Source organism: Tuber melanosporum (assembly GCF_000151645.1).
Source record: "Tuber melanosporum whole genome shotgun sequence assembly, scaffold_70, strain Mel28".
NCBI lineage: Eukaryota > Fungi > Ascomycota > Pezizomycetes > Pezizales > Tuberaceae > Tuber > Tuber melanosporum.
The window spans coordinates 232,956-256,988 of NW_003299118.1; the positions used below are offsets into that span (position 1 = coordinate 232,956).

General features: G+C 47.5%; 6 protein-coding genes; 4 read left to right on the forward strand and 2 right to left on the reverse strand.

The window, feature by feature from the left end:
- Window positions 1–6,854: 6,854 nt before the first annotated feature.
- Window positions 6,855–7,771, forward strand: GSTUM_00010534001 (uncharacterized protein; the record flags this gene model as incomplete). The annotated part of the gene is made up of 6 exons (XM_002841361.1): window positions 6,855–6,936; window positions 7,000–7,133; window positions 7,194–7,263; window positions 7,351–7,451; window positions 7,564–7,616; window positions 7,690–7,771. The coding sequence occupies 6 exons, from the start codon at window positions 6,855–6,857 to the stop codon at window positions 7,769–7,771; spliced, it is 522 nt and encodes a 173-aa protein (XP_002841407.1).
- A 30-nt stretch (window positions 7,772–7,801) lies between these two features.
- Window positions 7,802–8,681, reverse strand: GSTUM_00010535001 (uncharacterized protein; the record flags this gene model as incomplete). Its single annotated transcript, XM_002841362.1, has 3 exons — window positions 7,802–7,988; window positions 8,056–8,396; window positions 8,472–8,681. 3 exons carry the CDS (start codon window positions 8,679–8,681, stop codon window positions 7,802–7,804), a joined length of 738 nt encoding a protein of 245 aa, XP_002841408.1.
- Window positions 8,682–10,260: 1,579 nt separating this feature from the next.
- GSTUM_00010536001 (uncharacterized protein) lies at window positions 10,261–10,596 on the forward strand (the record flags this gene model as incomplete). The annotated part of the gene is made up of 1 exon (XM_002841363.1): window positions 10,261–10,596. The coding sequence occupies one exon, from the start codon at window positions 10,261–10,263 to the stop codon at window positions 10,594–10,596; it is 336 nt and encodes a 111-aa protein (XP_002841409.1).
- A 503-nt stretch (window positions 10,597–11,099) lies between these two features.
- On the forward strand, window positions 11,100–11,869 carry GSTUM_00010537001 (uncharacterized protein; the record flags this gene model as incomplete). The annotated part of the gene is made up of 2 exons (XM_002841364.1): window positions 11,100–11,164; window positions 11,236–11,869. 2 exons carry the CDS (start codon window positions 11,100–11,102, stop codon window positions 11,867–11,869), a joined length of 699 nt encoding a protein of 232 aa, XP_002841410.1.
- A 2,371-nt stretch (window positions 11,870–14,240) lies between these two features.
- On the forward strand, window positions 14,241–18,079 carry GSTUM_00010538001 (uncharacterized protein; the record flags this gene model as incomplete). XM_002841365.2 has 9 exons in its annotated part: window positions 14,241–14,934; window positions 15,017–15,180; window positions 15,256–15,415; window positions 15,483–15,673; window positions 15,735–15,857; window positions 15,924–16,028; window positions 16,123–16,258; window positions 16,319–17,303; window positions 17,351–18,079. The coding sequence occupies 9 exons, from the start codon at window positions 14,241–14,243 to the stop codon at window positions 17,904–17,906; spliced, it is 3,114 nt and encodes a 1,037-aa protein (XP_002841411.1). The 3' UTR covers window positions 17,907–18,079.
- A 2,035-nt stretch (window positions 18,080–20,114) lies between these two features.
- Window positions 20,115–23,257, reverse strand: GSTUM_00010539001 (uncharacterized protein; the record flags this gene model as incomplete). XM_002841366.2 has 6 exons in its annotated part: window positions 20,115–20,128; window positions 20,206–20,364; window positions 20,432–20,458; window positions 20,524–20,766; window positions 20,831–22,487; window positions 22,577–23,257. The coding sequence occupies 5 exons, from the start codon at window positions 23,255–23,257 to the stop codon at window positions 20,249–20,251; spliced, it is 2,724 nt and encodes a 907-aa protein (XP_002841412.1). The 3' UTR covers window positions 20,115–20,128; window positions 20,206–20,248.
- Window positions 23,258–24,033: the final 776 nt, after the last annotated feature.

Genomic DNA, 24,033 nt, shown 5'->3' on the forward strand with positions numbered 1-24,033 from the left:
GGTTATATGAGAGGAGACCTTCGGCCAGGCCTGGGAAGTGGAATGGAGTAATTCCGTCAACTACTCAGAGAGTTACTAGGCTTCAAAGATATGACACCTTTGGCATGGGCCGTAAGTAACAGGACGATTTCGCACCATGAGATGGTATCAAATAGTAAAGGATCTCTACTAGAGACTGATACAATTGCATACACCAGAAGAGTCTAGAACTCCAAAAGACACTACCAAAGAAGCCAACGAACTTTACGGAGTGTTGCAACTGGGTTTTGGAACACGTTGTAGTCATGGGATGATTCTCGATACGACAATGGTTACTGAAACCTACTACCCAGAGAGCAACCAAAGGTTGCCGACTGAGGGATTAATTACCAGTCTAGTGGAATAGCTTCCTGCGAGTGAATAGGAAGTCATCCAAAGAAAATCTATGGGTTGGGTATGGAGTTACAAAGGGTTGAAATCAAATGACCTATGATGGTTGTAATGACGACCACCTTTGCAGATATAGCCATGGATAAAACTGATCCTTTTATCAATGGTGAAGACAATTGGAGCCAACTTAGTTTGACTTAAGAACTAGGCCATAAGTCTACAGACTCTGCTAATCGGGATATTACTATTGGGAATAGTACGTTTCCTAAGAAGAAATATTGTAATTACCAAAGAGGGTGTGATGGTTTTCAGGGTCCACAGGTGTTCACACCTTGGAAGAACTTGATGTTGGGAATTACGATTGAAGAAGTACATAGTTGTATGATAAATAGATGTAGTCCGCGAACACTCAGAGGTGGAATCTAAATATCGAAGTGCCTCCCAAGCTTTAGACATCATCAAGTAACGAAGAAGAGACCTTAACAATATAATATTGTTTTTACGATTCTACCCTACTTTATCTATTTTACTTCACTCCTAGTAGTCATAAACGAAACGAGTAAAGTCCGAGCCTTCCTAGACAATCTCCGTCTACAGAAATGAATCTCAATTGGCCTAGACAACCTTGAAGTCTATCAAGTTGTCTCTGCTAAACAGATAGCCACAGGACAGCTCATACCTAACCCTATCAGGCAGCCACTGGTCTTGGCTGCATGAATGGAGCCTGAACCCCCAGCACCTTGCAGCCAAGGGGGACCTACCAGCCACAGCTGGGAGCTACAAATGAGGTAGCACCAACACCCAAAGGCACCAGCATTAGCCACACCATCCAACCCAGCCGAACCGAAATCCAACCAAGCCGGGAAAGAGTAGGCAGAGCTAGCCAAAGCTAGCCCCACAGGTCTGGTAACAAGCACAGACCGAACAATAGGCAAGAGGTACCCCCAACTGACTTGACATAAAGGGAGAGGGCGAACGAACAAGAGCGAACAAACAGAAGATAGGCTCCACTTACAATGGGTGACGCCACCAACTACAATCCACAACTGAACCACCCAAACACATAGACAACATGAGTGCCTGGCAACCAATCGTTCCACACTACCTCAGGTAGCAAAAATAACTACACCAGGGGGTCAGAGTTTTCAGGGTCAAAGCCATCACCACTGAAGCGAGGAGGAAACACCTGACTGAACCAGTGTAAATGCCGTAAGAACTAAAACTCTAAGGGAATGGTGATAAACAACATTGTAAGATTCTGACCATAGAAACAAAAAACGTAACAGGGAGGGGCTGGGTAAGTACTGCCCTGCCACCTGAGAAATGATGCGGCCGGTACGATAAGTTGAACTTGGGAAGGTTATCAGTCTAACCCAACGGCGTTTTGTATTGCAAGAACTAAGGACTCTATTAAAACCCAACATCATGAGCTGGCCTAAAGAATGACATGGGTGATCCCCCCAAACACAATGTTCCATCTCCCCCAATCGAATGCGAAACCTGCGAGTAGACGATAGACAGGAAGCCAAAAACATTTTATGGAAAGGGGCTCGTAAGCAACCATGATAAAGTGCTTGAAGTGACAGCATTGTAAGAAACCATTAGGTGACGAAATGTAAAACAAACAAACAAGTTATCCGCCATGCAATGCCAACGGACCTCAACACCAAAGACCTCAGGAACTACTAAGTGAACTCAGATATCTCCCCCAGAATCCAAGGCATCAAGGTCCACCATGGGTGTGAAAAAAACACTCAGGGCGAATCAATGGCAAGGACGAGGAAAAGTACTTAGAACAAAGCCTAAAGAACCTATCCTCCTTGGCCGCATCAGCCTCCTTATAAAATGTTCTTCCTGCCCGTAGTCATGTGACCCAAAGTGGTCACATGTACAAAACCAAATCATAACAAACTAATCATGTGACCAAAGTGGTTACACACTCAAAACCCATAACCTCATAGCAAGGTCATGTGTAAAAACTTATAAACCAATCTTAACGCAATAAATAAGTTATATGACTCGAATGAGTCATATGTGTGAAACCCATGATCCTATAACCAGGTCATGTGCTAAACCTAAATCATATGTGTAAGGCATACCCGCAAGGCACACTTGCAAGGCATACTCGCCAAGCGCATATCCCATGACTCATATTTGAGCTATATGCAAAATATAACAAATCATATGATCTTAATGAATCATATATGTGAAACAATAACATACATATTACTTATAATAATGAGTCATGTGAAAACGTTTTCTGTGCCAAGCCATGTTCGTGACAGCCGGCTACTTTCCTTGTGTAGAACATCTCTGACCTCATAGCATAGGTATACCAGATTAGTGAGTCCTACCTCTATACAACTTTCCTTCTTGTTAAGAAATACTGTATGCTAAAACTACACTCACTAATTGCATAATGATATATCACTTGAGTGGAATCACTCTCCTTTATCCTTACCGTAAACTTTTCCTTAATAGACGATTCACCTACAGCATCTTTGAATGTCTTAAAAACGGGAAATTGCTGACCTTTTTTGACTGGTAATGTTGCTGATGTTTTCAGATATGATCGCTTATTTATTTTTTTTCCTTTATTTCCCTACTCTGCATTATGTATATCTTTTTCTTCTAAGCCTTTATTTGTTTACATCCATTGTTTGTTTTGACAACTGGCAATTGTTTACTAGGGAGGTAGAAGTAAGAAAACAGAAAACTAATGTCAAAGTTGCTTGGCTTCAGGGGTATTTTAGTTTGGGTGGAGCATATTAGGTCCTGGGTCCTTGTCACTTCCCAATGGAGTATTCTGAGAGTTTTTTGTAATTATTACATACAAGTACTATCCCTTGAGCAGTTTGAAACAGTAAAATTCAGGGCCCACCACACAATGTCTATTATAAGAAACACTAGACCACAAAAGGATTAACTAGAAGGCAATATTGCAACGTTATCCGTCAGATATGGATTTGATATTCAACTATTGTGAAATACCTACAATGTCGAGATTTGCCCAAGTACAAGAACCTCTTTCTGATCTTTCTTCTAATTTGTCCGTATTAAGAAAACCAAGAGCTCCAAATGTATGATCTCAAAAGCTTGCAAAAGCACACAAATCTGCATCAGGCATTCAAGCTATCCAGAAATCACATACCTCACTTTTTCCCCGTTATGATCACTTTTGTCAACCATTATTGCCTTGGGAGGACTGTAAAGCAGATCCACTACGAATATTTGAGTTATTTTGGGATGATAGCATGATCAATGTGCTTATAGTACGGAAAAACCACTATGCGAAGGAAAAGGATGCACGAAAAGAGTCAGAAGCTGGGAGGTTATTTGGCTGAGCATGGAGGAAAGTAACTGGCTATGAGATTAGGCTCTTTTAGGTCCTATTAATTCATATGGGAGCAAAAACGAGAGGTGAACTTAGTCCGAAGACATTTTGTAATAGGAGAGAGAATGCAAACTCAACATTTCAAGTGATGTCTTTCAAACGCTTTTCCCAGATTAAACGATAGTTACATATCTCAGATCCAGTATTGTAACTCACCCCTTCTGAGTGGTTTGAGAAGCTAGAACCTCTCAATACTATAATTCAAACTCGGTGTCAGCAATACTACCTCCCAGCATCAAACGTGATAGTGGATGAAATGATGATTTGATTTGGTAGACGTAGTCACCATACATACTGCATGCCAAGCAAGCCGATCACAGAAGGCTACAAGGTGTTCGTACTTTATGATATTGGCTATACATATAGCTGGATTTTTGTGTCACAGACAAGTTCAATTACTGGCCTAGTTCTTCAAAAATATCTTACCCCCACTGGTTCAACAGTTTTTCAGCTGGCCTCCTCCCTTCCACATAGTTCAGAGTTCCATTTCAAGATTTATATGGATAACTATTTTCCCTCGCTGACTCTTCTTACAAAACTTCGTAATATGAGTATTGGGGAATGTGGAACAGCACGTATAAATACTGGAGCATTTCCACCAGAACTCCATGGCAACCGAAAATCCATTCCTTGGAACAAGATTTCTGGAGGTCCGGTTGGATATGAGGGCAAGGTCTTGGGTATTTAGTGGCAGGATAATAGCCCAGTTCACTATTTAACAACGATTCACACACTTGATCAACAAGTGATTACAGAACGTAAAAAGCCCCAAATATCGAGTAGTAATGGGTTCGCAATTCACCAAGTCTTTAGACCTGGAGAGTGCACAAATGTTCCTATTCCAGTCATTACATGTGACTATAATAGGTACAAAGTTGGAGTTGACGTTGCGGATCAGTACCGCAGGTATTATTTCACTCAAGTAAAATTCCTACAGAACTGGCCTCCTATTTTTTATTAGCTAGTTGATATGACTGTTGTCAATTTCTTCCTCCTTGCTTGCCATCTACCATCGCCTTATCAGTATAATAATACCTCACGGTCATTCCGCCTCGGACTTGCAGAATCATAAATTGAACAGTATGGCCAGAAGGATTCTTTGCCTCAGAAGACATATTACATATGGAAAACCACACCTCCCCATTACAGTAAATTGCAACATAATTCCTCTCTTCCTCCTCCCCATGGAGTTCAAACTGAACACCAATTCATTCGAAGAGGAAAGTTAAAGGTTGATTATGTACAGTACCGGTTCATACTACGTGGAATGAATCAAGAAGGTGTTCATACAATATTAACTCAGTTTGACTATTTGGGACCTGTATGTGGAATTTCTCTTTGCTTACGCTGCTATGATAGTAAGCACAAAAGTCTTGTTTCATAGATTAGACCTCATACTCTTGTTCTGTTTTCAGTTTGTCTTTAGTAACTTGGATGAAACGATAAGCTATTATACCTATCCTATCTACTCAGTAGTGGACGAGCCCCATATCAACCAGTTAGCACAACAGCAGGCAACGATCTGCCAGTGGGAATCCCAGTTATTGAACTCTTGTGTCATTATTTTTGACTTAGTCTTTTAACACAGATCCAGGTAGGACTGTGTTCCAATGATGTTTCTGTGGTCGCTGGGGCATTGCTTGATTTTGATATCACTTAGGTGCTTTGTAAGCGCCAAGTCTCCTATTTGGGATTTTTTTTCAGATTGGTGTGCCTGGCCCCGAATTTTACTGTTTCAGACCGCCCAAGGGATACTGCACCAAGAAATGTTACACTCACCTCCAACCACATCTCCTCTTCCCCCCCTGCTCGAGTAGATGCCAGACGCCGCGCCTGCGACCCCCCCCAAGAGGTTCTTTCTTTCTCCATCTTTTTCATTCGAATTCCCTTGCTATCTCATCGTGCAGTTCCTGCCCACCGTACTGTACGGGTACTCCTCTCTCCCCCCTCTCCCCTTCTCCAATCGCAATAACACCGCGGGCGTAGCTCCCTTTCACTCCCTTGCTCGGCTTGCGTATCAGTTCGTATCAAGACATGTACCGTACTACTCGAGTATACGATCGCCCTGGCAAGTGACCTCGAGTACTATTGTGATTTTGTGATATGATAGTGAGGTTTTGGATGTCTCGTGGCCAATGATGTTACGTCTAGCCGCTCTTGGCTGTGCAGGAGCGGCGGGGCGGGATCTCGGAAGGGAGGTGATCGGCGGTGGTACTCGAGTGTCGTACTCTTAGTATGGTATTGCGGTGTCTTGGAACGGGTGGTTGGGCGCTGTGTTTTGGTAGATTGGGAGTGTTCTATGCGCGGATGGTGGACGATGTTTGGAATCGCGTGACAGAGTAGGAAGGGAGGTCGAGAAGTGGTGTGCACGGGGGGAATATCGGAAATGGAATAGGCACGACACCTAGCCGATTCTGAGGTTCTGTGAGATGTCTGCTCTGATCGGCGGGACATAGATTTTACTTCCTGTGCAGATACTTGACGGCCAACTTTCCCTCAGAAAATAGTAGACACGAGTGACGGTATGTGAGTATCAAACGAACAGCATGTAATCGTGCACACCTTGCCAGATCCCCCATCTTGTACCGGCATTAACCCGTAAAGTTCACCATCTCCTGCATTGGCCCACGATAGGTTTAGTTTGACAGGTTAACAGAACTGCGAATACCAGTTAATGGGATCCGGCCCTCGGCACACTCACACTTTACCGTGTAAGGAAAGCAATGCTCCTTTCCCGGGTTTTTGTCTCAGAATACGGGGACAAGCTGCCTGCCGGAGATACCGTAGTGGATATCCTTGGCAATCAAGTGATATCAGGACACTGAGCTGGACCACTGCATAAGAGTTCACCAAACTGTCCTCGAGATAGAGTGCGGTACGCAGTAGGGTACTGTAGTCTATCACAACGCACAACGCAGCACAAGCCAACTTGGTCTACCGCAGCCCGCCGAAACCCCAAAGCACCGACAGTACCCGCTAACAATCTCTTGAGCTCGCGGTACCGTATACAAGTATAGCACCCCATCGTTGTCCCCCTCTGCTCTATCAACCAACAATACATTCACCCCCCCCCACCAAGAGAAGAAAAAAAATGTCACAAACCTACGGCCTAACACCCGAAGAAATCCAAGAGCTCTCGAAAAGAGCTGCGGCCGCAAAGGATGTATCATACAGTGCGTACCTCCCCCTGTTAATAGGTTAGGTTGAACGCTCGCCCAACTAATGGCGGAGCGAAGGTCCATACTCCAACTTCCGCGTCGGCTGCGCCCTCCTATGCGAAGACGGGTCGTGGGTTATTGGCGCCAATATTGAGAACGCATCGTATCCTGTGACAATATGTGCTGAGCGCACGGCGTTGGTTAAGGCTATCGTTTGTTCACCCTCTTCCTTCTTTCCTTCCTTCCTGCGGCGAGTGGCTAAGGGTGCGTAGACGGAGGGAAAGAAGCGGTTCCGCGCAATTGGTTTGTCGGTGGATGTTTCGCCGCCTGCGTCGCCCTGTGGTTTGTTACCCTCCCTCCGCTATTTGTAATTGCTGTGGGGGAGTGTTGGCGGGGGACTAATTCGGTTTTGGTGGGTGGTCTATGAAGGAATGTGCCGACAATTCATTCGGGAGTTTTCGGACGGCAGTGTGCCAATTTTCATGTACGGGAAGGAGGTAGGGGAGTGTGTTGTTAGGACTTTGGGAGAGGTATGATATGGGGCTTTATTATTATTATTATTATTATTATTCTACTTCCTGCTGTGGGGGGTTTGCTTCTTGAAATTCGGATGAGGATATGGCTGACTTGTGATTATGATAGCTGCTGCCCATGTCGTTTGGTCCCGACGACCTTCCCGATCGTGGCGCAAGGAGGTAGGCTGGGCTGCCGCACACGATGCCACATACTCGAGTCGGGACTGGGCTGAATGTCACAATTCTATTGAAGCCAAATTCTTTCGGGAAGCTTACTCGTGAATGATAATATTGCGGGATTGTGTCATACATGTGTACTAGAGGGGTTGGGTTAGAGGTGGCATATGTAAGAACCATGGTAGGTATTAGAGTTTTGGGTTTTCGGTTTCGAATAAGTATTTGAAAGCATTGCCAACTTCCACCGACAAGTCACTCGCCTGTAGTGCCCTGCCTTTCTTCTCGTACGCCACCCGTGAACAATACCTTGTTACGGCAGCTGCTCCGAATGCCGATAACGAGATTAGTTCCGAATCGGAAAGTGAGTTGTCGTGACTAGCGTATTCGTGCCCGTCAGTACCCCTCCTGAGTAAGGTAGCTTCGCAATGGCAAAACAACTCACTTCCAAATCCTCTCCCGATAAGCCCTCGTCCAAGCAAGAAACGTCCCCAGGCTTCCGGTAAGGGTGTCGCCCTGCCCACCACTTCTCTTTAAACCACCTTCGAGTTCGCATATAAATGTCTGCTTTCCATTGGAAATGTAATCCTTCGGTCCCTTTTGTATGATAGTCACACCGCCGAAGGCTCTAGCTAGTTTTGCACAAACCTCTAACTCATCGCCATCTTGAGGGTCAATTTGCATGGTTTTACACAGGCGTGCGAATTCGGCCTTATTGGGGGTTAGAATTGCTTTGACATAGTCTTTAATAATGGACGGTCGGTTTTGCACTAAGAACAACCCGTCCTGTTATCATCGCCACCATTGTCATCAGTCAGCGCTTGCCCGTTCGGCTTTATGGGGGGTTTGTGGGTGCCATACCGCATCTACAACCATGGGCATACCCCTCGCTTTCGCCGCTTCAATTATGTGTGCGGCTGTATCCTGCATTAAGCTGTCCCGCCCAAGCCCGGGCCCTATGACAATTGCGTGTAGGCGTTCGAGCAAGTCGATTGTCTTTTGGGATATCTCTTCCGCGGATTGAATGCCCTCTTGGGCGTGGTGGGATTGGCGCATGTAGGGGTGGACCATTAGGTTTGGGGAGTAAGTTTTTATGACCTAGTTTGTTAGAGCTGCATGCCATTGGTTGGGGTCAGGGGCAGGTACTTGAGCTGCTTGCGGTTCGCAGATAACGTGGGACATGTCGGCGCCTTTGGTGTGTGTTAGCTTTGGGGGTTTTGTTTGGAGGAGGACGAAGGATATATGGTATAGTACCTAGTAATGCGGAGGCATTTGCTGAGAAGAAAGGTGCGCCGGTATAACTGGCAAGGGTTAATTTGAGGTTTTGGGGGGAGGTCGGAGGGAACGGACTCTTCGCAGCCCCCAATGACCGCTACACGGCCTTGCTGACCTGTTGATTGTTAGCTTTGGTTGGGTTCAATTGATCATAGTTTATTTAGGGGCCGCCTGGTGCAAACCTTTGTGCATCTTATCCAGCAGCGGCGGAATGAACATCTTCACTCTCTGAAGAAGCTCCCGAGAAGAGGGTACTGGAATTGGTGGCATATAGAAAGGTTTCTCTCTTTTATTAATTTATTTATTCAGGAAACCAAATCAGGTTGGAATATTACTCCTGAGCGGTATGATATGCCTTGGAGAGAACTTGTGAGGATTTTGGGCCTGAGTGCTCGTGCCCGGTGTTTGTTTGGTTGTTTGGTTGTCAAATAAATTTGGTTTGTCTCCCGAGTCCTCTGCCGTTGAAGTGTATGGAATGGATGACGTAACTTACCATGAGGGCGGGGTTAGAGGTTGTCCAATCATTTTGTGGGATCGCAACGGTCGATTGGATACCGCACGAGTAAGTTAAATTAATTTATCATACTTTGTCTGGTAGATTATGACTGCTGCGGGTGTGATTGTGGGTTGGGTGTTGTAAATTTATCAACGGTCAAAGCCTAAATCAATGCGCTTTACAAAACTGCCAATGTCATCACTACAGAATGTTGTCTACACGCCGCTCCCCAAAGAAAGCATACCATCACCACTGGATGTATGACATCTTCAACCTCCACCGACTCCCAGGGATCCCACCCAGGGGATCCCGCTCTACCACTCCACTCAGGGTATCTCACTCCTCCCCCAACAATGCCACCGGTCCCACCCCCCCCTGCCTGGCACCCTGATAACCCCGCCTACCCCTCCATGAAATAGCAGTACTTACCCTCTTATGACTCGCATTGAACCCACTTGTTACACTCAGAACGGCCAAAATCGAGGCGCGGCTCAGGCGTCTCACACGCCCGCCGTAGTCGTCCCTCGCACAGCTCGCGTCGCCGTGTCTCGCCATCCAGCATTGCGAGTATGTGGGATGTGTAGTTCGGGGCAACATGGATGACAGAGGTAGAGGTGCCGGGAGTGGAGTATGACATGGAAACACTAGCTGTGTGGTATCCCATGTCAAACTTATAATAATATATCGAGTGACAATACTGTGATTAAGCTACAAGGTTGGATTGAGCCATAAAATTACTACTATAAGCCACAAAGTCATGTTGAGCCATAAAGTCATGTTGAAGTGTCAGGCACGAGTAGACCCAATGAGGAAAGTTCACTTCTGACGAAATTTGGAAGTGAACTTCATGCTGTCACCAAGTGTATCAAGACAAGGAAAATGGCAGAGATCGTCAGATACTACTATACGTGGAAGAAAACTGCCAAAGGCCGTGAGATATGGGGCGGCTCCGAGGGGCGGAAAGGGAAAGTGGAGGTTAAAGTTAGGGGCAAGGAGCATGGAACGAAATTGGTGGACGATGTTGCCGATAGTGATAACAGCCCTGCATTTGATAAAACCAAAGCGAGCGATAGTAAAAGGGAATTTGAACACAAGTTTTGTAATACCCGTGAGAGCAGATGGTGGAGGCGTGGACCCGGTGTACAGCCCGGAACATTGATCCTCGCAGATAAAGGTACCGCAAGCTCAAACATGCAGGGTCATTACGCTATGTAGACGATGCGCAAAACTCTGGAGAAGATATGGTATACAGTGGAGGGATCCTGTTGAAATTCAAAGGAAGATCACTCAGGGAGGGTGGCAGAGCGTGGAAGAGAAGGATATATGAGGAAATGCTAAAGGAAATGACCGCCAGGCAAGCAGACGAGAAGGTAGAAGCCACTGCGCTTGCTGCCACTACAGCCTTTGCAGCACCTACTCCACCAGTATCAAATGGCACTCCTGTTGACACACAAAGATGAGAAGAAGGAGCCGGCCCGGGAGAGACAGAAAATAGAGGTTAATGGTTCGTCAAAGAAGGGAAAGGAGAGGGGTGAGAGGAAGGAACCATCGCCTCCTCCGCCGGAGCCGCCAAAGCCGAAACTGTTGTCGTGCGGGATCTGTGAGGAGCTGGAACTCCTGGGAGACTAGCACATGGTGTGTCGAGATTGTAAAATGTCTGGGCACAAGGCGTACTACGGCGTCGCCGAGGAGCGTGGAGCAAACAATGGGTTTAAGAGATGTGCGCTAATGACAAGTATCCAACTGTTTCCACCGTAGGTCTCCCTAATCTATGTTTAAGAAGGTGTGCTCATAGACTAAATTTATAGCTATGAGTGTGTTCTTTGCCCCTGCCATGGCTTTACCAGCCATGAGGACAGTGGTGTTGGTGCTAGCGATAAGGATATTGCGTCAAAATGTTCGGCCAAGAAAAAGATTCAAGTGGAAAAGGACAAGCCAATCATCAATAATCACGGCTCCCATGGGGATGGCCGTAAGGTTAAGGAAATCGATAGGCGTCGGCCAAAAACCCTCGCGAATCACTGAAAAGACGTCGGGGAATAACTGGACTCACGGTGTATGCGCTGTCTGGACCCCCAAGACAAAATTTGCTGAGGCAACGACCATGAAAATTGTTGAAGGCATCGGCACTATCCCCGTAGCGAGGTGGTTACAAATCTGCAAGATTTGTGAGGGTAATGGGGGTGCTTACGTTGAGTGCTATGTGAGCCACGAGAGTGGTAAGTACCCACAGTCATCTTATACTTCTGGCAAGTGTCGCTCATGTAACACGTTCATAGTTCATGTCGGTCGTGCACATAAAGCAGGGTGGCGGATGGGACTTGATATCCAACCCATGAAAGGCTCTAAGAGAGGTCAAATGAACATGTTCCAGCTTGGCACCGAAACCGGAAGCGTGACTGCTGCTATCTGGTGTCCGGAGCATGAGCTGAAGAGAAGACTACTACAAATGTGCTTAGCGAGATATCTGAGGAGACCAGACAGGTAAGTGTTATAGGAGGGCGATTGAGGAAAAACTGTTAATTGTTTTGCAGAATACCCCGTGCTATACACTGCAACATATAAACAAACAAGCGGATCTAACACTTACAGGTACTGTTCGTAAGGCGAATCTAATGACAATTTCTACCAAGGCTTCGCAATCGAACAGGAGAAATAGTGCAGGGTGACCATCCGCGAATTGGATGGCAAATGTTAAAGAGTTGGCTTGTTCGCCCACCACTATATACACCAAGACAGAGGGCGCAGAAGACAAAGTTGGAGGAATCGAAGGGCTTCTCAATGATCATGTTGGAGGAGATGAGCCTATGCACTGCTTCAGATGTCAAATAGATGTTAGCCTATTCTGGCGGAAGGTTCCTATGGATGCACCAAGGCCAGTGGAGAACACTACACATCTGACCAATGAGACGCCACCTGCTACTAATGGGATACGGACCAATGGAGACGCATCTTCGCATTCGCATACTGTTGGGCTACTGTTATCATTGTCAAAACAAGGATCAGAAGCCAGAACAGTCACAGACGAACGGACATCACTTATCCACATTCTCGGCATCCCAGCAGGCAGTCGTGCCACCCCCACCACCTCCTCCCGCTCCGCATCTCGTGTTAATCTAGGGTACTCGAGTACTGGGCGGTCTGGGGTACCGCAGCCAATGCCTCTCCAGATAGCTCCCCAGTTAGTACCTCAAATGGCACCAATTCCTCAACATCACCCACACCCACAACCGCCCCAAGCGTTACCTCCTTACCTTCGTCAAGAGGGACATGCGCCCCACCAAACCACATGCCTTCTCACCCGCCGCATAAACCAAAACGAAAAAAAAAAAAAAAAAATTTGTTGCGTCCCACTTGTTTTTCCAGACTATGAGCAATGCGAAATAGGAGGGGAACCGGCTATTATTTCTTATACGTTCCGGTGCCGGTATGATACCACTAAGCTTACCCTACCGGTACTACTCCAGGGGTGAGGAACTATTGCGCCTCCTGTGCTCGGGAGGGCGAAGAGGGCTGGAGCTGCTCCAGTTTCAGTTCACCACCATGCTAGGCCTATTCCTACTCTTGGTGCAAGAATTCATGATCAGTATTTGACGACTTTACTATAATGTACCCTTGAATGAATCATTTGGTACTGGTGAAGTGACAGGTATGGCAAAAGAGAGTCGCGGGCATGATAGTTTGACTTGATACTGATACCACTGAGAGGATGCAGGTACAGTACACCTCAGCTCGCTGGTGATTGAGAGATTGCAGCTAGTATTGGGGAATCCTATGGAGACGTTATGAGGGCTTGTGACTCTGGCCGTAGAATATATTAATCCCCCACCCTCTGGGCTTTCCCTTCTTCAGATTGCATTGTTTTGTGTATAAGCTACGAGATATCTATGATACTTTTTAAGAGTGGTTCGTCTTCGTCCTATAACCTATTTGATGAAGGAGGTCCCATCTCCCATATCTGGGATGGTATCCTATCACAGTTTGTGCTTTAGCCCTTGCTCAATGTCACTCAGCGATGTTATCATACCTAAACTGCAGCGACTGCGTGGTTTTGGCGATAGGGTAGGTGGGGTATGAATACCGCAACAGAGGAAAGACAAGCGGTTTTCTAATAGGCGACTCTAGAGGGCTCGGGAGTCCCATGGTTGCTCACAGCAACCGCTTGGTGGGATAGAGGTAGGATGCCGTTCCCACAGAAACATAGGGGATGCCCATCGGAAAGAGGATTGTGCCGGTCCTGTACGAGTACAGTACTCGTATGATATGATACCAGTTTTCACGGGACAACAATTGAGTTCTGCACTTGTGCAGCGGTTTGCAACCGAAGCGAGGTTGATGCGTTGTGAACATAAGCCAGGATCTGAGACATGCATTCAGCTCTCTTACTCTTATCATACAGGGTTCTGATTATTATGATCATGTGACTGTTGGTTGGTTGGTTCCTGCCGATACTGGTAATCATCCTTTTAGGTAAGGTACGAATGAACTTCTTATTTCCTCTCGGTGAACCGGCCTGGGGATCTGGAGTGGAGTTACCGGCAGCCCTCTGGCTCTGCACCCCGCTGTACTTGCCTTCTTGAGTGCCGTACAGTACTCGTTTTACCTTTTTTTTTAACACCTTACCTGCTTTCCGTTTGGTTGCTTGCGCGGGGATCACCACGCATTCCATTGGCGTGGTGACGAGGATAGGCGGCTTTATCTTTTCATATCATACTCGCTCCTCCACCACGAGTAGAAATCTTCCGCCACTTCTCATCCCTTACCCTCAACAAATACATACCCATACAACCCCAGTGCTATTGTTGATTCCTATCATCACCTCATTGTCCAGCTCTCGTCTGCCTTCGGCGGATAAAATAATGCCCACTCCTGAGAATGCCCCTCCTCGGGACCCTTCCTCAGAGGGCTCTGACCAATGTAGGTTGAACCTCCGTGTCACTGGTGCCTCAGGCGTCGGTTGGGACGATTCAGATCGGCTATTAGATTCCCCTGGAGACCTTCGCCCTCCGTCACCCGAAGACGACCATGCGGACCAAGACTCTCTTGGAGGCAGTGACGAGGAGAGGAAGTCTGCTTTCTACGACTATAAACAGGAAAAGGCTCTGAAGCAAACAGACGCAAAGATGTTTTACCAGCAGCAGCAACAAGCAAATAGTGGTTGGAACTCTCCTATAATGCGTGCTTCTACGGGGAACTGGGCAGGCCCTGGCGGTAGTGGTGGTATTGGGAACCCGAGCAGAGCGGGGAGTGTTAGGTCTTTTACATCCTCTCACCAGCTGCCCCTCCATCACCACCCCCACCACCAGTATTTAGGATCAGCTGCAGGAGGCTCTACTTTAGGTATCGCTGGATCAAGAAGCCTTGCGAACGCTACACCTGCACCTCTGGGAATGGTTTCACTCGAGCAACCTAAAGAGCACGAAGGCATACAAGCACCTGATATGGCCCGCTTTGATCCCCATGGTGTCGTTGCCAGTGCTGCTAGGCAGAGTGGAGACTCTATTAGCCCCCATGGAGAAATACTTCCCCAGTCACAGGGGGGATATATAGATAGTGAGTATACACTGCATCTCGGAATCTCCAATACCACAGGTTCAGCGAACATGGAAATAACCTATACACACTCGCATCATAGGGGATCCTGCACTTTCAGCAGAGCTTTCGACCATCTACACCAATGTCCAGAAGATCTTGGATATACGCCATAAATATTTGCGTGTATCGCTGCAGGGGCATGCTGATAACCCTAAGGACGACCCCAGCTGGAAGATTTATCCACCCCCTCCACCACCTGTCTGGGTCGAAGATGGAACTCCCCACCCACAGACACCCAAAGGCAGCGTAGGGAGTTCACAGGAGATTGAAGGAGCCAAGAAAGAAGAAGCAAACGCGACAGCTCAGAAGGAGGCCCGGAAGCCGGGACAAAATATTGGGGGGGATTTTATCTTCGAGGAATGTGAAATCCCCGGGGAGGATGAAATGGAATTTAGGAAAGATGGTCATGGTGTATTCCAGGTGTATGAGAACAAAAAAGGTAAGCCCTAGTTCGAGTTTGGGGAGACCTGTTCACCATAATACCCTGACCGCTAATCATACTACAGCTCTGGATGCCGGTATGCCTGTCGTGGCTATTCCCACACTTCGGGAGTATTATATCGATTTGGACAAGGTTCTTGATATTTCGAGCGATGGCCCAAGCAAGAGCTTCGCGTTTAGACGTCTGCAATATCTTGAGGGCAAGTGGAACTTGTACACTCTACTGAATGAGCACCAGGAAATGGCAGACTCTAAGGTAAGTGGCTGAGTGGAATACCCGCATTGAGACTTAAATCTAAGCAAGCCGCGATTTTTAGAGGGTACCTCATAGAGATTTTTACAATGTGAGGAAAGTTGATACGCACGTTCACCACTCCGCTTGTATGAATCAGAAACATCTCCTGCGGTTTATAAAGCACAAGATTAGGAGATGCCCGGATGTGAGCACTTTTCCCCTTGTTTCAGACACATATATTCCGAAGGCGAGGAAAATGACTGGATAATAGGAAAAGGTCCTCTTTAGGGACGGGAAACATCTTACATTGACTGAGGTGTTCGCCAGTATCAATTTGACTGCATATGACCTCAGTATCGACACCTTGGATATGCACGTAGGTTATGATTGTCTCCAGATGATGTGGCTAAAGTTGCCAATAGATCGAAATTTTGGTTGGGTGATTATTATTAACCTTTATCCGGTGGTAGGCCCACACCGACTCGTTCCATCGCTTCGATAAATTCAATCTCAAATACAATCCAGTGGGAGAATCTCGCTTGAGAACTATTTTCCTTAAGACGGACAATGATATCAAAGGCCGCTATCTCGCTGAGATTACTAAGGGTCTGCACTCGATGAAACCAACCCCACTCTTTACCACACACTAACTTCTGGGCAATGCAGAGGTATTTCAGGATCTCGAGGCAAGCAAATATCAAATGGCCGAATATCGCATTTCTATATATGGACGTGCAGAAGACGAATGGGATAAGCTGGCAGCATGGGTGGTGGACAACAAACTATTCTCACATAATGCTCGCTGGCTGATTCAGGTTCCACGCCTCTATAATGTCTACAAGTCTACCGGTCTTATCAATTCCTTTGATGAGGTAGTTCGCAACATCTTCAAGCCGCTTTTTGAAGTAACAAAGGACCCTTCATCGCACCCCAAGCTTCACGTCTTCTTGCAGAGAGTGGTCGGCTTTGATAGTGTGGATGATGAGAGTAAGGCTGAGCGAAGGACCTTCAGGAAATTCCCATCTCCACCGGAATGGACTGTTAAGTCTAACCCACCATACAGCTATTGGATTTATTACCTGTTTGCGAACACGGCATCCTTGAATGTCTGGAGAAAACAGCGTGGGTTCAACACATTTGTCGTGCGTCCGCACTGTGGTGAGGCGGGAGATACGGACCATCTAGCGGCTGCAGTGCTTTGCTGTCACTCAATTAGTCATGGTATCCTACTTCGTAAAGTTCCTCTTTTGCAATATATCTTCTATCTTGATCAGATAGGAATTGCAATGTCTCCGCTCTCGAACAATGCGCTCTTCCTTGCATACGACAAGAATCCTTTCCTATCATACTTTAAGCGAGGATTAAACGTCTCACTCTCTACGGATGATCCACTACAATTTGCATTCACTAAGGAGCCTCTCATTGAGGAGTACTCTGTTGCAGCACAGATCTATAAACTTAGCGCCGTGGACATGTGCGAGTTGGCTAAGAACAGCGTCCTTCAATCTGGGTTCGAGGGAGCCATCAAAGCGCGATGGCTTGGAAACGATTACCATGTGCCGGGGCCTGAAGGGAATAACATGGACAAATCCAACGTCCCCAACATTAGAATGGCTTTCCGACACCAAACGTTGCACGAAGAGCTAAGAATGTGGGTCTCTTGTCCCATTCAACGGAGAACATACTAACCTGGGATAGGCTCGGGCGCTATACATCCGCCCAGGCTATGGCTAATGCCGCTGGTCCCCAGGGTGCTGGGTTGGCCGGTAGGCTCACACTTCCGGGGTCACCATTCCCAGGCTTCCGTCCTCCCTCGCCAACAACGAGTATGCAAACAAACCCTACTTCAGTTCAGGAGCCTCCTTCGCCCCAAGGTGATCTCCCATTGCCAATCCAATTTCCGACGTCCCCAGGTTCTTCCAAACTCCTTGCATCTGTTCACATCCACGATTTACAAGGCCAGACTGCTTCCCCAAACCCTCCCGGAACGGAGTCTCGTGACGGCTACCCAAGCTTCCCCGTTCCGGCTAGGGCCAATACCACTGGCACTGCCGCACTATTGAGGCATCATACTAGCGGTAGTTCAGGAAGCCCCAGTGGCTATGGGGACTACCACATCAGTGGCTCAGAGCCCAGGGTCTGGCCAGGTGTCATAAGCCGGCGACAGGCAAGCATTTCTGAGAAGGACTGTACGAATAAGGGGGTCGAAAATGAGGCAAAGGGCAGCAATAACGGGAGCGTTGCTGGTGGTTAAGCTTCTCTGAGTTGGGCTCAAACGGTGTTTCTCTTACAATGTCCCCTAGTTATTATCGTGAGCGTTGGCGTTGGCTTCTGTGGTAGAGATAATTGGATACCCTGCTGTTTGTGATTGGTCTGGCTCTCATAGGTGATTGTTTGAAATAGAAAAACTACATGTTGCAGTGACTATTTGCAGAAAAATGCGCAGAATAAAGGGTCGCACTAACGGAGAACACAAGGAGAGAATACGCCCTCGTCCCCATCGCAATGTGCTTTAAAAAAAACCCCATGTATATTCATCACCCATCACTCGTTTTCCACTTGCACTGCCGCCAGGACTTTGCCGAGGCAGGCTCACCCAGATTCTAACAGCCAATGACTTCACTAGAAGTTATTTAAACAAATTCGTCGCTGCGGACAGCCCCTGATGTCCCGCTTGCTGTCCCAGGATGGCTTTCTCAGATTTTGATTCTCCCTTCTTGATCGCTCTTGTTCTTCAATCAACTTACCCTTCTTTGGCTATGGGCAGCCGAGTTGCACTTGATATACGTCTTGATAACGCCTTCATCTTTGGTGGCCGGATTTTAATGGGAGAGGGTTCCATTTTGTCCTTGAGTGAGTACTTGTAGAAGCCAGAGGCTTCGGAATTGTTCGTTGGGGTTGCCAATTGTGTTGTACGTGAAACCGTTCTTTCTGGGGCTGATCGACGGATATCCCCGGTAAAACTCTCCAGTCGTAGTATCATGACGCCAACCTTGAGTGGATAGATGTCGCATCTAGCCTTAGCATTTCCTTACCTAAATAAGTATGCTTCTTTGTCCCTGCTCTAGGAATTATCTACGGTACGAGTATTTTTTTTCTTTGAACTCAACATCCGAGTGCTGACATCCCCTCACCTAGCCCCAACACCCGCCCCTCTCTGCGTAGAACATATCATACCTCCCAGCCTCCCTAACACTCCTGAACTCACGTAGGACAACACTCTGAAAATCAAAGCCCTTGCGATCTTCCAAGCGCGAGCCACCGCGGAACCGCCCACCCAGCCCCCAACCTGATGCTCGATCTTTCTCCCTCGCAACGACAACCTCGAGACCGAATCCCCAGCCATTGGGGCCATCCACCAGCTCGCCATTATGATACTCCATCTCCCCCACCACACACAGGGCGCGGCGGGAATATCCGTATGGGGGAGATCACTGTACAGTATACTTATACTAACTGCCCCCCAAATCTTCAATCGGCCCTTCCATCCACCAAAAGAGTGACAATCTGTGACCGGAATCATCCGAACTAATCTCCCATCAAGTCCACCTCTACTGCTTCCTTCTATACCTACTACCCCCCTTCGCGCATCCCGCCTTCCCAATATCATCCAAATAATGGCACGCCTCCCCTCAAACACACCCACCCCCCCCGCCACTGCATCCTTACCCAACAAAGAAAAAAAAAAAACAGATCGCGAATTCGAAAAGCCATAACGGGGGAATGTGTTGATGCACCATTGACATGTTCCCATCTCGTCGCTCTAAGTTACTGGCCGTCCCCGTGTACCGTATGGTTTTTGGAAAGGGTGAAATTTTTTTTTCTCACAGCGCGGTACGGAGGTCTAGCATTTTGCTGATGACCATGTGTGGGGGACGCGGGTGGAATTGACAGTGGCCCACGGACGAACGGGGTACGGGTGGGGAGCGTAGGTGGTGAGGCGATCCTGACACGGGAGAGGGAGAGGGAGAGGCAGAGCGCATCATATACGCGGGTCTTGGGGGGGGGGGAGTTGCGGGATAACGTGTGAGGAGTCTTGCATGTAATTTGTTAAAAATCACCAAATGGAGTGTGATATCATATAAATGTGGGGAATGACCTCGCTAGCGGAAGCTTGATCTGAGGTCCTGCCGGTACACTAAGTGACACTTTTGCTAAGGTGATGTGCAATAAGGTAGATAATACACCGAACTGCCACCCGATACTCGGTAGAATTCCCTTGTTCTGTTCGGGATTGGTAAAGGTGTATTTGGGCTCAACGGGGATTCAATGTTTCAAACACTGCGGGAGGAAACTAGATACCATACAAGTACTATACAGTGCTCGAGCAGGGAGTAGAGTAGACCAAACTACTTTATTCTTTGGACTCAGCGCAATAGAGTACACTAACTCGCCGGAAACACAACCCCTGATAGCATAACTTACTGGGAATCCCAAGGCACGACATCTGCTTTTAAGAGAAATCTAGAAAAAAACCTAGGCGCCTACTATATCAGAACTAATAGTACATAACTACGATAACTTGGCAGAAAGCGAAACCAGACTAAACAGACATACACACAAAAGCAATTCAATGAGCAAAAACGAGACCCATAATCAAACAAGCTCTCTGTTCCTTTTACGCAGGGGCTCGGATATCTCCCTAATGGGCTTTAGCCCATCCAGCTTTAAGAATTCGCCATTGAAGGCACGTATGAGCCATTGCTCGAGGCCTAGATATTGTTAGCATTCGTTTAGGAAGAGATCGAACGAGGAGAGGGGGAGAAGTGGGGGACTCACGATCGTATACCATTCGGTTAGCATTATCTACTGAGCTATCAACGCATATTCAAAACCTCGTAAAGAGGAGGGGGGGAGGGCAAGAAACATACGGAAATATATCGAGTGATCCGAGTCCGGGAATACATGGACATCATAGTTCTCCACACTAGCTAGGTCGAGCTTATCCAAAAGTGCAAGTGAGTTCTGCATGTGCACGTTGTCGTCTGCTACCCCGTGCATGAGCAGAAATCTCACGCTCTTACTGAGCGCTTGAGTGTCGGAAATGGTTGCATTACGGTAACCTTCTTGGTTGTGCTGGGGGGTGTGCATGTATCTTTCTGTATAGATGGAATCTATAGACAGGTTTAGCACTCGAATAGACACTAGATAGCGGGGGAGGAGGGGAGGGGGAGGTACCATAAAACCTCCAATCTGTAACAGGTGCAACAGCCATGCCGTAGGAGAACGTCCTACCAGCGTCTTGCTCGAGCGTCTTTAAGGTCATAAACCCGCCATAACTCCACCCCCAGATCGCAATCCGTTTCTTGTCAACGTAGCCCTTCTTCCCCCAGATCTTTGCGGTCTCAATTTGGTCGTGAGCCTCCCAATATCCGAGATTGCCACGGACAGCCACTCTTGCTTTGCGCCCGATGAAACCGGTTCCCCGGCCATCAACAGTCACAACGATATACTCGAGGCCGGCAGCGATATATGCTTGGAAATCAATGCTGAAGGATTTGGATACCTGCTGACTTCCAGGTCCGCCGTAGACTTGAAATAGAACAGGGTACTTTCGTTTTTTATTAAAGTGGGGAGGGCGTCTCTCCACTACATGGAGGTCGAACCCATCAATGTTGACAGTGGAGTAATGGAAGGTGGGAAGCTCATGTTTGGCCGCTAGGGTTGCAAGACCTTGGTTTTTCTCAATATCTTTGACGAAAGACTGATCACCGCTCGGTGTGCCCACAACCTTCTGCCATGGTATCCCAGGGCCCTCGTACGTCAGGAGTGCATAGCCTGACAATTTGGAGAATGAAACATCGTAACGGCCATCCTCAGATGTGCTCGTCACAGGGCGGAAATTGGAGCCGTCAAGTTTGACACTATAAACGTGACGCTCGATAGGGGACTTTTCGGTGGCAACAAAGTAAACGATACCATTCTTGAGATCCACAGCAGATGGAGCATCAACTACCTCCCATTGACCTTTGGTCAGGAGAATAGGATCCTTATTATCCAAAGGGGTGAAATAACCAAGGTGATCATATCCTTCGTGAATGACAGTATCGATATATCCCTCATAAGGTCTCCCGCTTGCAGGGTCTGCAGGAATATATCGAGTATTTTTCGACACTTCGAACCAACCCCCGTCGATAGCAGAAATATCCACTTCTCTGACAACCTTTCCGCTTCGGGCACTAACATCGATCAAGACCATGCGTAAGACATCACTCTCCCGATTTGTTTCTCTCACAAGAAGATACTTTCCGTCAGACCACACAACCTCCGTAATCAATCGGTCGTCATCGGGGAAATCATTCTCAACCGTAACGGCAAAGTCCTCCTTCTTCTTCAAGTCGTAGAACCTCAAGTGGACAACCGGGTTCGGGGCTCCAGCCTTGGGATATTTGATAAATTCAAGTTCAGGGTAGTTTTCCAACCCATTGGGTGGATTATTGCCAGAAGGGCGAGAAACAAAATACTGAATGGGATATTCCGGGACTTCGGTTTCGTTGGTACGTAAGAATGCCAGGAATTCCCCATCTTGACTCCACCAGAGAGCACTATTTCCAGAAAACACTTCCTCTTCGTAAACCCAATCGGGGATTCCATAGAAGAGATCGGGGCCCCCATCTTTAGTAACCTGAGTGACAGAGTAGTATTCTGAAGTCAAGTCTAGGCCGAGTTGGCGAATAAACACATTGTTGTCCTTCACAAATGCGATCGCATCACCCTTGGGGGACCAAGTTGCCAGCGACAACCTTGCTTCAGGTTCCGAAGGAACAAGGGGCTCAGTAGTAGCTTTTTCAACGTCGTAGATCCAATATCGTGCATTATAGGAATGTCGCCATCTCTAAAATCGCTCCACGTTAAAATAGAACCCGGAATGAAAATACCCAGCCATGAAAGGGAGAGACAATCGTGGGTAGCAGAAAACCCAACCTTTTCGTGATCTGAGGCCACAAGGACCTTCTTCAAATCCGAGCTTGGCCAACCTTTAATGGCACTGACTGGTTGTCCACTACCCTGCAAAGCCCCGTCCTTTATAAGGACGATCGTATTGGAATCGTTTTTGACATCCTGGACCTCAAGAAAGTTGCCATCCCCGAAGGAGTTCTGGGTCAGGAGCAAACCGTCTTGGTCCCCATGAGGTCCGTTGATCCACTGAATCCCATGAGTTTTACTCCTCCAAGCCCCCCGCATAACCTGGTTGAGTGTAATCTTTTTCCCCGCCTTCCGAGTGGCAGTAGCCGAAGGATCATGAGCGGTGTCCGGGGTTCCGAAGTGCTCCCGAGAGACATAAACCGCAAGTGCCAAGAACCACCCGCCGATCATGAGAAAAGCGAGAAGGTACATAGCCCTCCTAACCTTCCTTTCCATAGGCTTGAGACGGGCAGCACGCCCAATTTCGAGGTCGTCGTCTTCATCTGGTTTTCCTCTCTGGGATGGTCCGGAAGATTCGTATTCACCGGGGCTATCGTCAGGGTCTTCACGGTGGAGTCTCTCTAGGATAAGAGAAGTTGTTGAAGTAGTGTCGATGGAGGAGCGGTTGGAGTCGGAGGCGTCATTTTTGATTTGCGGAGTAGCCTCGTCCGTATCTCGGTAAGGCACCTGGTCATACATGGTATTTTCTGGCAGGGAGATGCTCTGGTAAGAGCGAGAGTGTCGAAAATTTTAGGAGGCCAGATGCTCGTGGGGGGGTCGGAGCTGGAGGACAAGGGCTCACCTGTCGGGTGGATACATCACTGACTGTGGTCATGATACAAGTACTTGTAATTACAGTTTGTCTGTCCCGTTCCGTAAACTACCGTTTGCAGGGGTTCACCCGGTGATCTACAGTTATTGCATATCGAATGCTTGGAGTTAGACTAAGCCCCCCCCCCCCGGTGCTCGAGGACCGTGTAGTCCACATATGATACTGGTAGCTCGTATAGTACCGGTTTTCTGTCCCCTTGGGTGAGTTACTGTACGGTACGTAACTCATACTAAACTATATGCTATTGACCTACCGGTACTATACCTATAGCTCAGGGTGAGCACTCAGCGAGGCATCCTGTTCGTCCTGTCAATGCTTCCTCTGGCCTTAATAAAGCGATTTTGGGCCCTTGATTTAGCCCCTCGTTGAGGGTGGCGTCTCGCCGAAGTCACGCCTTGTGTCTCGCGTGATCGGCCATCGAGCTCCAGGTTTGAAGGACAAAGAGCGATACCGTCGATTCCCCTACCCTACTAGAACGCATATAATACGAGCACAACCTCGTATAGCATAGCAATAATAAACCATGTATTGTACGAGTACTTAAATTATACCTTAGTGTCTTAGATCATCGACCAAAATTAATGTCATGGTACCGTATTGTACGAGTACTTGTAGTATCATTAATTATCATACAAGGGTCAGT